This window comes from Melanotaenia boesemani, chromosome 3 (assembly GCF_017639745.1).
Source record: "Melanotaenia boesemani isolate fMelBoe1 chromosome 3, fMelBoe1.pri, whole genome shotgun sequence".
Taxonomy (NCBI): domain Eukaryota; kingdom Metazoa; phylum Chordata; class Actinopteri; order Atheriniformes; family Melanotaeniidae; genus Melanotaenia; species Melanotaenia boesemani.
In genome coordinates, this window is record NC_055684.1 from 7,594,603 (window position 1) to 7,607,000 (window position 12,398).

The 12,398-nt window shown below is 40.3% G+C and overlaps 1 protein-coding gene across 2 annotated transcripts in view; it reads right to left on the bottom strand.

Annotated features, from left to right (window-relative positions):
- The window catches only part of lamb3 (laminin subunit beta 3), a 29,285-nt gene that overhangs the window by 5,601 nt on the left and 11,286 nt on the right, over window positions 1-12,398 (bottom strand). For both annotated transcript variants that reach the window (XM_041980432.1, XM_041980431.1), the window contains 14 exons: window positions 8,499-8,613; window positions 7,610-7,683; window positions 7,180-7,368; window positions 6,995-7,058; window positions 6,724-6,914; window positions 6,498-6,618; window positions 4,910-5,098; window positions 4,681-4,836; window positions 3,742-3,935; window positions 3,402-3,498; window positions 1,592-1,967; window positions 1,331-1,491; window positions 956-1,167; window positions 606-812 (listed from right to left, as the gene is read on the bottom strand). In XM_041980432.1, the coding sequence (XP_041836366.1) occupies window positions 606-812; window positions 956-1,167; window positions 1,331-1,491; window positions 1,592-1,967; window positions 3,402-3,498; window positions 3,742-3,935; window positions 4,681-4,836; window positions 4,910-5,098; window positions 6,498-6,618; window positions 6,724-6,914; window positions 6,995-7,058; window positions 7,180-7,368; window positions 7,610-7,683; window positions 8,499-8,613 (2,346 nt within the window). The remainder of the gene's footprint in view (window positions 1-605; window positions 813-955; window positions 1,168-1,330; window positions 1,492-1,591; window positions 1,968-3,401; window positions 3,499-3,741; window positions 3,936-4,680; window positions 4,837-4,909; window positions 5,099-6,497; window positions 6,619-6,723; window positions 6,915-6,994; window positions 7,059-7,179; window positions 7,369-7,609; window positions 7,684-8,498; window positions 8,614-12,398) is intronic.

Below are 12,398 nucleotides of genomic sequence, written 5' to 3' on the forward strand. Positions count from 1 at the left end.
GTAACTGATGTTCCTAATTTGTCTATGCAAGGTTTAATCTTATAAATTATGTACACTTTCCCATTAGATTCATTGGGAAAGTGTGTTCAAATATTTGTCTGGTACTGTATATGGTACTGTGCTTCTTTCCGGTTGACCCTAAAGTTATTTCATGGGCTGTTCCCTCATTAATCCATCATCAGTGAGCAGGTAAAAGGTCTGGAGCTGATTCCAGGTGTGGCCTGTGGATTTGGTAGCCATTGCAGTAAATGTACAACATGCAGCCAAAGAAGCTGCGTTTCCTCATATAGAATGAATTTCCATATGGGGAAATTAATATTAACATTATATTTATGGTAATGCTAATTTGACAGTTACTTTTGGTTCCCTGATATGAGGAGATTTTGTACAAAGATGGAACCAATTTTTTAAAAAATTCATAGGAAATGTTTGTTAAAGCCCTTGAATCAAAGCTGAGAGTCTACACCTCAGTTGTTTAATTTCAAATCCAATGTAGTGACATGCAGAGCTTAAATCGTGAAAACTGTAATTGTGTAATAATTGTGTTAAAATATTTCTGCCAAATTGTACAAACTGTGTGTAGAGCAGACGGAGTGAGTGTGTACCATCTCGGTTGCCTCTGTGATCTTCCTGGTGATGTTGTCCAGCCGTTCCTTCACATCCTGAACGTCAGCATTTGCCCTTTTGCTCAAAGGCAGACCACCCACACACTCTGCCCCTTTTTCACAAAGCGGGCCTCCAGCGGGTGGGCACAGATCTGCGCCGCTGCACTGGAGGGGGGTGCAGGGCTCTGATCGAAGGCTGCCACACACCTGAAACATGAAGTCAAAGATTCTGAATGTGCACATTGTTCTGTAGTGATCTGAGGTCCAACATCCCTAAAACAGAACCTGATCCTGGATCAAGAGTTTGTTTGCTTTTCATATGTCTGACTTGAACAAGTCCTGTTTGGTACCTTTTTGGCAGCAGGGGTGAGGTCTGGTTGGGAGGCCATGCTCTGATTCAGTTTGCTCAGATCTCTGGTGTTAACTGGCTGAACTTGATTCTGAATGTCTTCTGCCTCTTTTCTGAAATTAGCTGCCTCCTTCACCACGTTTTCGCTGGCATTCGCCTTCTTGGCTGCATCTGTAGACTCATCGTAGGCATTCTTGATGACAGTAAATGCCCCTGAATTAAACACAAAATTTTTATTTTACATTGTAAAAGTATAAAAGATTCTGTTGTTGGAAATAATGATGGCATGAAAGTAAAGGGAACTGCTTTTTCTGTCGGTGAAACCTAAAGTATGAACCAAAAACAGCAATGATCAGTGGTCCATCTATCTCCTGACCTGAATTGTCTGGGCTAATGGAGTTCTCCATAGCATCTTTCTTAGCTTTGTAAACCAAAGAGAGGCTGTCCAGGAGAGCTCGCAGTTTGTCCAACTCCAAGTCCAAACCGGGATCTTTTTCCATAGGAGAAAGGTCTTTATCAACCTTGTCCAACTTGTCCCTGCAAGACAGTAAAAAAGAACATTAATTTCATTAGAATGGATGAGAAAATGACATCAAACTGATGACAAAAGTTTGATCAGACCTCAACAGCTCCTTACCTGAGCCTCTCCAGCTCAGACAGAGCTTCATCAACTTCTCTAACAGTAGCAGGTGGAAGGGAGACAGAGTTCCTGATCAGGTTCAGGCTGGCCTCAAGAGCCCGGATACGTGGACCAAAGTTTCCAGGATCGCCAGCCCCTCCAGGACGAGAGGGGAACCTGGGAGAAAGTCTCTCCAGAGCTACGCTCATGTTTTTTCTCTGGAAGTCCAGCTGGAAGAAGCAGGATGGACAGAGCTTGCAGGCGGGGAAGGAGTCACAGTGTCCTGAGCTGCAGGAGTCACAGCGAGCTCCAGTTATGCCCGGCCGACACAAACAGACCCCGGTCTGCTTGTTGCAAACTTGTGGAAGGGTTCCCTCAGCATCACATGGACATGCTGTTGAAAAACAAACGAGAAGATCCAGTTCAGATCAGCAGTTTCTAAAATACTTCTATTCCTGTCTTAACCGTTTGGGTCGTTAGAGGACAAAAAGTCTTCTCTCAAAAACTACAACAAAACATTACAGATTAATATATTTTAACTTTTTTTGGTTCAGATTGCTAAATCTGCTTTTGTCCTAACTGATAATACAAAACAAATAATTATTTGAATAATTTATCCCTTTACATACCAGTTTTATGACATGATGTCATTGCTTTTAAGGGGAAAAAATGAGAAAACATTAATTATTTTCAATATAACAGTGTTTGGGAGCTGGGGGAATTTATTAGTGGAACAAACTAAGGCTGATCTTTAAATAAAATCCCCAGCCACCCAAAATCTTTTCTATGGAAAATAACTAATTTTTTCTGGGTTTTTTTCTTCCATAAAAACAGTCACGTCATGTCATCAAACTGGCATTTAAAGGATGAAATTAATTTGAATAATTACATTTGGTATTTCTTATTAGAGCCAAAACTGAAAAAAGTAGGATAATATTATCCACCCATTTTCTATACCAATTATTCCAATTCAGTATCACAGGAAAGCTGGAACCAATCCCAGCAATTAGCAGCTGAGAGGCAGGGTACACTGTGAGGTACCATATAGGACAGAAAGTATTTTTAACTCACATATAGACTAATGAAAACTCACACATACATACTACTAAAACCCCACATGCATAAACAAGACAACCTATCCCAGGGCTACTCAATTCGGTCCCAAAAGGGACGCAGTCCTGCAGGTTTTCTATGTTTTCCTGCTCCAACAAACCTGACTCTAATCAAAGACTCATTGTGTTTTTGCAAATAATTTTTAAATAGTATATTTAACACTAATACAATGGTCAATAGTATTTTAACATTGACGGTTGCACTCTCCACTTAATAGATGCAACAAGTCATGATACGCTACACATTTTACTATCGGGCCTGATTCAGAATCCATCTATGCGGTTCCTTCACTCCAGATTATATTCCTGCCGCTTCCATGACAACACATGTACCACAAGTTCTCATTCAAACCAGTCAGCTCACACATACACATGCACAACCTCTCATTGATACTACTATGAGCACAGGAATACAAAATTAATTCCATATAGGAAAACACAACCAGAACAGTGACCAAAAATTAAGGAAAACATTACCTGAAGGGCCAAAAAAAGAAAAAAAAAAAAAAACAAACAAACAAACAAAAAAAACTTCCATAGTAACCCAAAAGCATTAAAAACTTACAATTTTATGATACAAGTTTAACTTTCTTAATCTTTTCTAAGTTTACATCAGTGAGAACAAAAACAAAAGTTACTACAGTATTCATTTCTGCATGACTAAAACATAAAAACCTCTTTCTGTCTGAGTCTGCGTAAAAGGGTGTTGAACTCACGCTGGCAGCCTATCAGAGGGTCTCCATATGTTCCGTCTGGGCATGTGGAACATGTTCGGCCTCCAAAGCCCGCTCTACACTGACACTGACCTGTCAGCTGGACAGAAAACATAATAAGAATAACTAAATTAGAGGAATAATAAACGTAAATCCCACAAATCTTTCTGTTTATTCTCTGCAAATAATACAAGGACAGAAAATCTGCAACACACAAAGCAGATGTGATGAATTCACTCTATCTTATGTTTCTTCTCCATTATCTCCAGTCTTCTTAATGAGTGCCAGTGATTGAAGCTCCCTGTCAGAGCTGGATGGGTGTGGGTGGTGTTGCATGTCTTACCTGGTCACAGCTGTCACGTATTGACCTGGTAGGGTCACAGTCACAAGGTTTGCAGCTTTCTGATGGGAATGGTTTCCAGTATCCTTCTGAACAGACGTCGCAGGTCAGACCATGGATGTGGGGGCGGCAGGGGCACTGACCGGTCACCGGGTTGCACTCCTGAGACAGCGAGCCGTCTGGAGAACAGGAACACTCTGGAGAACAGGAAGTGCATGTTAGGAGGACACTGACTCAGAAACACATTTCAATTCTGAGACTAAAAGCAGAAAAATGTAGGTGTGTCAAAGACAGGAGCGCAACAAAAAATTATAAAACTGTTAGAGAATGAGAAAATTAATTAAGAAATATAAAAAGAAATCAGTGACAGAATGAATTTAGAAATAATATATGACTGTGATCCAGATCGAAGTAGTTTTAGACAGTAATATGAAATTTGATGCTGCTGTGGAGGCAGCCATGAAGAAGAGCCATCAACACCTGAACTCTCTAAGGAAGTTTGAGGTTTTTAATTTAATTAATTTCTTTTATTGAGTCTGTCTGAACATTTTCCACCGTAACCTGGTGCCTAGGTTCCCAAAATTGCCAGATTCACATATGAGACTAAGCTGCATCCTGCTGTTCATGTTACTATTAGCTTGTCAGAAGAAGGAAATATTCATTCAATTTAGTTTGGGGTTTAACCCCCCATCCTGTCTCCAGAGGTAGCTGTTGGTTGTAATGATGAAGGCTCAGGACCACACAGAGCAAGGCAAAACAGTTTGCAGAAGGGGGAATATATATATATATATATATATATATATATATATATATATATAGTAAAATCATGCTACATATGTCAGATAAAAGGAGTTTGATGAAAAGCAGCTATAAAAGAAACCCAGAAGACGAGTGAAAGTTCCTGGTGTGTGTGCTGTAGTAGTTGTGTGTATTATGACTCACTGTTGCAGCCTTCAGGGTTGGATACACTCAGGCCGTAGTATCCTCTCTTACAGCGGTCACAACGAGGACCCTCCACGTTTGCTTTGCAGAGACAGGAGCCTGAGTTGTCCTCACATCGGGCCCCATTCAATGTCCCCTCATTGCTGCAGGTGCAGCCTGGAGGTCACATGACAGGAAATGTTCAGATACTACACACACTGGTGTGTGAGTTATTCCTCATTTCACTTACGTATGCATGCATCAGGGCGGTCCATCCGGCTGTAGGGGTTTGGTTGGTAGCCAGGGACACACTGGTCACACTTTGGTCCTGTGGTGTGGTGCATACAACCCTCACAGACCCCTCCGCTGGTCCACCCACTGGCCTCATACACCGCCTGGTCGAAGTGACAGCGCTGGGCATGGTTGTTACAATTGCAGCCTGAGGAAAAAACAGGTGAACAACGTGATGAATAATCCAACAGCAAATCTGTACCCCCAGCTAGTGATAAAGGTGATGGTAGGAATCTGTAAATCAAGAGCTTAAACCTTTCAGTTCAGCTCCATGGTTCAGATTCAGATTTGGAGGTCCTGAATCCCATGCAAGCTGCTTCAAACTCTGTACTAAATCACACCAGTGAGAGCTGGAGAGAACGGCATGATGAAGCCAACAGTACCACATCGTCTGCATCATCAAACTGGACCCCCTCAACACCTCATCTGCATCTAGAAATTCTATCTTTAAAAGTTATGAGCAGAATCTGTAACACAGGGCAGCCTTGGTGAAATCCAAACATGACTCAGAAATGGATCCAACCTGCTGCAATGTGAACCAAGCTCTGACACTGATCATACAGGGACCAAACAGTCCTTATCAGAGGGTCCAGTACTCTGTACTCCTGAAGCCCTACACATAAGACTCTGCAGGAGACATGTTAGGACACCTTCTCCAAGTCTATACAGCACATGTAGACAGGTTGGGTGAACTTCCATGCCCCCTCCAAGACCCTGCAGAGGGTGTAGATCTGGTCTGCTGGCCACTGTTCCATGACTGGGACAAATACCACACTGCTGTTTCTCAGTCCCAGGTTTATAGTTTAACTATCCAACGGACCTTACTAGGGAGGCCAAGGTGTGTAATCCCCCTGTAGCTGTAGCATATCCCCCAGTCCACCTTCTTAAAAGGGGGACCACCACCCCAGTCTGCAAGTCCAGGGGAACTGCTCCTGATGTCCATGCGATGCCTACAGCATCCAGACCTTGAAGAACTCTGGGCGGCTCTCATCCACCATGGGGCCCTGCCACTGAGTAGCTTCTTAACCATCTTGGTAACCTCAAGCCCATAGCTAGGAGAGCCCACCCTGAGTCCCCAGCCTCTGACTACTTATTGGAAGGTATGTCAATGTTATTGAGGAGGTTTTGGAAATATTATCCCCACCAACCCACAGTATCCTGAATGGAGGTCAGCAACACCCCACCTCACTGTACACAGTGTTAATGGTCCAGGGTGCACCCTGCCTCTCACTTGCTAACTGCTGGGATGGGCTCCAGCTTACCCACAACCCTTAACTGGACTAAGCAGTATATGAATGAATGAATAACAATATATTTAATTCAGTTCAATTCAGTTTATTGATTCATTACAAATTCATAACATTACATCTGTCATCTAAAGCAAAAAAAAAAAAAAAAAAAGATCAAACTGTTTAATTTAAATCCAAGGAGATTAAGTCCAGTTATGATCTGTAATCTGTTTAGAATCTGATTTTGTGTAGAACTTATGACGTTTTGTATTTCTATCACAGTATTTAAGGTAATATAAGAGATGGGTGAATACTTACGTTTGCAGGAATGAGTGTGGCCCTCCGCTGCAGGTCTCCAGGGTAGATCGTTGTAGAAATCAGCACAGCGCTCACAGTTCACACCTGCTGTGTTGTGCTGGCAGTCACACCGAGGATCCACCTGAGGACAAAAGCAGTTTGCAAATATGATAAATGGAATAAATTCAATTAGGAACTTAACATTGTGCTGAATGGCTGAATAATCGTCAGTAAATTCTAGACGCACCTGCACGGTGTTGGATGGCAGGTTGTTGTATTCCTCCGGCAGACATCGGTCAGCATGTCCGTGGCACATACAGCTGCCCATCACCCTCATCTCTTTCAGGGCATAAAACCTACTGAGGGCTCTGCCTGGTAGAGCAGGAACATCTCCCAACTCGGTCAGCCTCAGCCTCAGTCCTGTCATCCCCGACACATCTGCAGATAAGACAGCTTTCAGTCAGACCTGAACCAGGTCTAGTGTCAATGACTCCAGTCATTAAAGGCGTCACACATACCTTCGATTTTTCTGCTGTCGGGAGCAGAGACAAAGATATACTGACGCAATGGACTGAACTCAATCTGTGGATGAGAAATATTTCATTTGTTTTCTTAATATGCAGTTATTTATCATCACTGCATCATTATCAGGGCTTCATGCCCATGCAGCAGGACTGTTGACCTGCTAGAAGCTGGTCCTTACCCTGTGGTCCTGGTATGGATTCAGCCCAACAGGGGGCAGAGTGTGGCAGTATGTCTGATCCAGGGTGAGAGGAGTTGTTGTGGGAACACCAGGGAATGATTTTCCACAGTCTTTGGCCAAGTAGAGAGCAGGCTGCCAAATCCTGCCATCCTGTGTCCTCTCTATGACAAAGGCATTGGGACGAGGACCCTGCAGAGACAACAATGTAAAATAATGTAAAATAAATTAATTAATTAAAATAAAAAGAAAGTTCAATATTATTTCCCAGACTGATTAGTGGATATGTCTTCATCAAAATCTGATGAATTAATTTGTGTCAAAATGCTTGTTTTGTTTGTAGGAAATTTTCACTATTTAAAATCACAAAGAAGAAGATTAAAGGGTGAAAGAAAGATGAGGGTATCTGTAGTGATTGAAGGCTGGAACAGACCATGAAGCTGAGGATCAAGTTGTCGAGCTGGAACAGGTTTTTGAGGTCCAACTGGAGAGTGACTGGATTCACCTCTACAGGATAAACAGAAACACCAGAATCACCATCATTAAACTACATATCATTCATCGCCAGATTTACATGTACGGATATACAACGTCTGTTTTTATGAAAGCAGCAGAACTCTGTGGCAGTGCAGGCCAGAAGGTGGGCAAGACTTTATCAGGAGGGCCATATACTAAAAACAAAATAATTGCATTCCTCTCTCTAACACACACTCACATGCCCTGCTGTGATGACTGTCGTCACATAGTAGTTTTGAAAAACTACAGCATGAAAATGAAGCATGAAAACTACACAAAACTTTAAAATCAACTAGCAACCTTGCTAGCCTCTTGTTTAACTGGATCAGGTAGCGCTATGCTGAGCAACGTGGAGACTGAGGTAGCATCTCTATTGTTTATTTTCAGCTCAAATGAGAAAACTTAGTTGAAATATTCTCATTGAAACTAAACATGTTTTCTCCACATTATCTTAAAACTAATCTAGTATTATCATATAATTAGATTAGCACTGATGTGTAGCTTCATGCAAATATCAGGTTAATGGCTTTATATAACATTTGTACAATGACAAAATCTAGTGTTTCTAATGTTTTTAAAGGATGACTAGTTAGGAAACTACTTTAAAATTTTCCAAACTGGTGATACTGGTGATGATCTGGAAAGATGTTTCAATCAGATTTTAGTGGTGGCTTTTGCCACCCTGTCCACTCCTTTAGCTCTGCCCCTGCTCTGTAGACGCAAGGGACAGCTCAGATGATTTTAATGACACTGTTCTATCTGTGGTGATTACCTGATCAAATGAATTCCTTGCTGTCCTTACTTACCTTTCCTGGACTGCCACCATCTGTCTGGTCCAGAAGATGCCAGGACATCCTGAACCGTGTGGGCCAGCTGGCCGTTTGGGTTCCTTGAGTCACACGGGCAGCACTTCATCCTCCTCTGTGAGAAAAGACAATTTTTTAATTATTTTATTTTATTTTATTTTATTGTTTTTACTGCATGAATATGTGGAATTTCATCACTTTGAGTTTGAATTTGACTCAGACTCCCCCTCTCTGCCTTTCTGAGTTGCCTGGTAGATAAGCAGCTGCAGATCAATATTCCTCAGATGGGAAGTGTGATGATAGAGCTGGCAAACAGTTCAGCATAAACTTTGGTCCACAATGAGCTGAGGAGATAACATGTGCTGCTAAATTTGGCCAGGAGTGTAATCTTTTTCACACTACTAGAAATGTGACATTTTAGATAAGTTTTCAAACTAAAAAACGAGTTTGACTGGTTTTCCAAAGTCAAACATAATTCCTGTTTTTTCCTGATTTTCAGAGAAAGAATTTCAGGTCAATATCTGCTCATGTTTTAATGAGATTTTACACACAAGGGAGAGTTTTCTGTTAAATATTCTGTAACTATGAGATTTAACAAACGTTTCTCTTCCACTGCTGTGGAACAACATGTACTACTCACTGTCTAATATTTGCACTCACTTCATCCACAGCTGAGTTGCTGTTTTCACCAGTTGGAACCATTCCTAGTAGGGAACATTGATTTTACCCGTCAAGTCAGACACCTGTCCTAGGTGTTTGACTTTGGACTCTTTCAGCTGTTCTCTCTGGTGGAATTAGTCCAACTACACCCCTGATTGTGTCAAAATAAAGGCCTTAAAAGTGTTTTCATCTGCCCACTGCAATGCTAATATCCTCCAGCTTCTGGTCATCTCTGTCTACCAACTTTATCTGAGCATCCACAAACAGAATACAGCAGCTCAAAAACTCATTAATTCTCTCATTTGAGATACTAATGAGAACTTGTAACAGACAGCTGTTTTTTTCTTGGATGATTTTTTAATTATTAAGGGACCAAATTTCACTTTGTTGTATTTTCCCATCTAAGATGAGATCAGTGACACTACAGCGGGAATTAAAGTCAACACAGAGATTTACAAAACTTTACAAAACTCTTTGATAGCTGCAATAGTAGAAAGCAGAACTTGGCTGTTTGAGTTAAACTGTTAGAATATCTTTTTATGTGCACAGTGAATTAACAGGTTTTTCAGCCGCTCTGCATTAAGAACTGCTACAGGACCTAAGTCCTGCACACACCAATGACCTTAAACTGCTTTTATTTTTTCTATATAAAAGATTACAATACTTCATTTTACCTTCTTTTTAAACTTAAAGAGCTTTCAGTTCACTTTCAGTTCAGTCCCACAGTCAAGTTCAGCAAGTTTAACAAACTACAGTAATTCTAATAATAGCAAATAAAAATTTTAAACGCAATCTGCTGACAGAAAATTTATACTGAAGATGAAAGTGTTCTTAAAAGCCAGACAGATGGACTCACATTTTATTCTAGAATACTTTAGTATCCATGAGCACATGGTCCACTTAATGGCTGCAAGGAGTTCAGGTCCTGTAGCTACTCAACAAGCCCAGATCATCATCCCTCCACCACCGTGCTATGAGCTATTTTACTTATTTATGAATGTCTTAATGGTATTAGGCCTTCTTATTTATCTGGCCTTCTTTATAATTATGAGTCCTCATGGACCCTGAGATCCTTTGGTACGGGCCTTTTAGCTGTTTATAAAATCAGGACAAAAATCTATGACTAGGCCAAACTTCACCACTACGTCTGTAGAACATATTTTCAGAGGATCTCAGGGCTGCAGAGACTGCTGATGCTTTTAAAAAGAGGCTCAAGACCCACCTTTTAGCTTTTAATTGAATCTTTAGAAGTTATTTGTTTGTGCTTTAATTTTTAATTTATTTTTTATTTATGTAGTTATTTTTTCAATTTATTTGTTTTAGTCTCTTATAATTTTGTTCTATTTCAGTACATTATTTTTATGCATCTTTTAAACTTCTGCTTTTACTTGTCTGTTACTGTTTTAGTTTTATTTGATCTTTGTTTGAACTTTTTAATGTTTTAAACTCCAGTGTTTTCTTCATGGGGACCCACCACACTGGGGGCTCTTCCTGCTCAGTCTGCAGAGTTACTGTTGCAGCATTTCCCCTGGAGGTCCTGCCCTGCAGCCTTATGGCTGCAGAGGGGACCCTGGTAAAACATGACTGGGGTGGTTCCTGTGATGGCATTCACTGTGGTCATGGGTGGGTGGGCTCTGGGTGTTGATGGATCCCCAAAATATTGTTTCATCACAGCAGCATCAAGTCAGTATTTTATTAGTATTTCTATACCTACATTTTGTTAAGAGACAAAATAGGGGTTTAGAGTTGTTATTTGGGTAGAATAGAGAGGGACGGAGAAAAGGGGAAATTGTGGGTGGGTTTTATTTGCGTTCTTGTGGGTGTGTGTGGGTGTGTGTGTGTGTGTGTGTGTGTGGTGTGTGTGTGTGTGTGTCTGTGTGTCTGTGTACATATGCTACTGTATGATAAACTATGAGACTATGAGAAACTAGAATTATTTGGAATTGCTTTGTTATAGTTTGTTGTGTAAAGGCTTGTTTTATTTTATTACGCAAACATTGTTTTTATTATGTAAAGTACTTTGTGTTGCTTTTTGGTATGAAATGGGCTCTATAAATAAAATTTGATTTGATTTGTGCATTCTAACCAAAAATCTTAACTTTGAACTGGTCTCTAAATGAAACATTGTTTCAGAAGTCTTTGGTTTGTCCAGTCTTTCTTTTGGAATCCAGCTAACTGTCATGAACCTTAACATTTAGTATGCTAACTGAGGACTGGAGAGTCTGAGATTTAACTGTTTGGTTTTTTCCACAGTGTGATCTTAATCTGAACTGGCTGAGATGTCCACTCCTGGAAGATTGGCAGCTGTCCTGAATATTTTCCACTTGAACTCCAGATACTTTGGAAATGACCTTCTCAGATTGATGGACAGCCAATGGTGCTGATGTCTTTCCTCCTTGGTGTTCTGGTGTTTGGTTATTATTTTTAATGTATATTCAAGTTACGTAAATTATTTATTTATTTTTCATATTTCCCTATACTTTATTCAGTTATATTTCAGAATGTTTTGTTTCTTACATTACATACAATCCCGTTCTTTATTTGTTCACTTTATTTACTTTAAATCACAGCCTTACTTTTTGCTGCTCCTGCTGCTCCACTGTGCCTATTAAATTGCCTCTTGTGGACAAATAAAGTTTTATTGAATTGAATTAATTTTGAATTGAATTGTTATGTTTGTCATAAGTGCAAAATTTTTCGGTTCAGAAACTTTGTTTTTTTTTCTTTGACCTTTTCTTATGCACAGAGCTCAAACTCACCGACAACTCAGGTGAATTTAGCCACGAAACTCCACTAGATGTCCTTGTTTTACCTCCAGCTCAGCAGATAAATTTCTGTTCTGTTTAAACCCTTCTCAAATTCACACCGCAACCCACATAGGGCAATATAATTACATTTCTAAGCAATAATACACTCAGTTAACTCACATCTTCCAAAAAAGTTAATATTTCACCTCTAATTTTGTAGTCACGCCGACCTAAATTACAGAATCTGCCCATATGCAGCAGCATAATGTTACATTTAGTCTTTTATTTCCTGTAGGAACATAGTGAAAGAATAATAAAGATAAGTCAACTACACCGTGCTCAGTAACACGTGTGCAGTTTTTTTTCAAACTCTAAAAGAATGAATCTTATCTAATCTCTGAAGGCTGACCCTATCAAAGACTTAAAGGTGTGCTCGTGCCACTTTCACCACCTCAGCCCACTCTGCAAAGGTTAGTTCTATGAGTGGGACTGT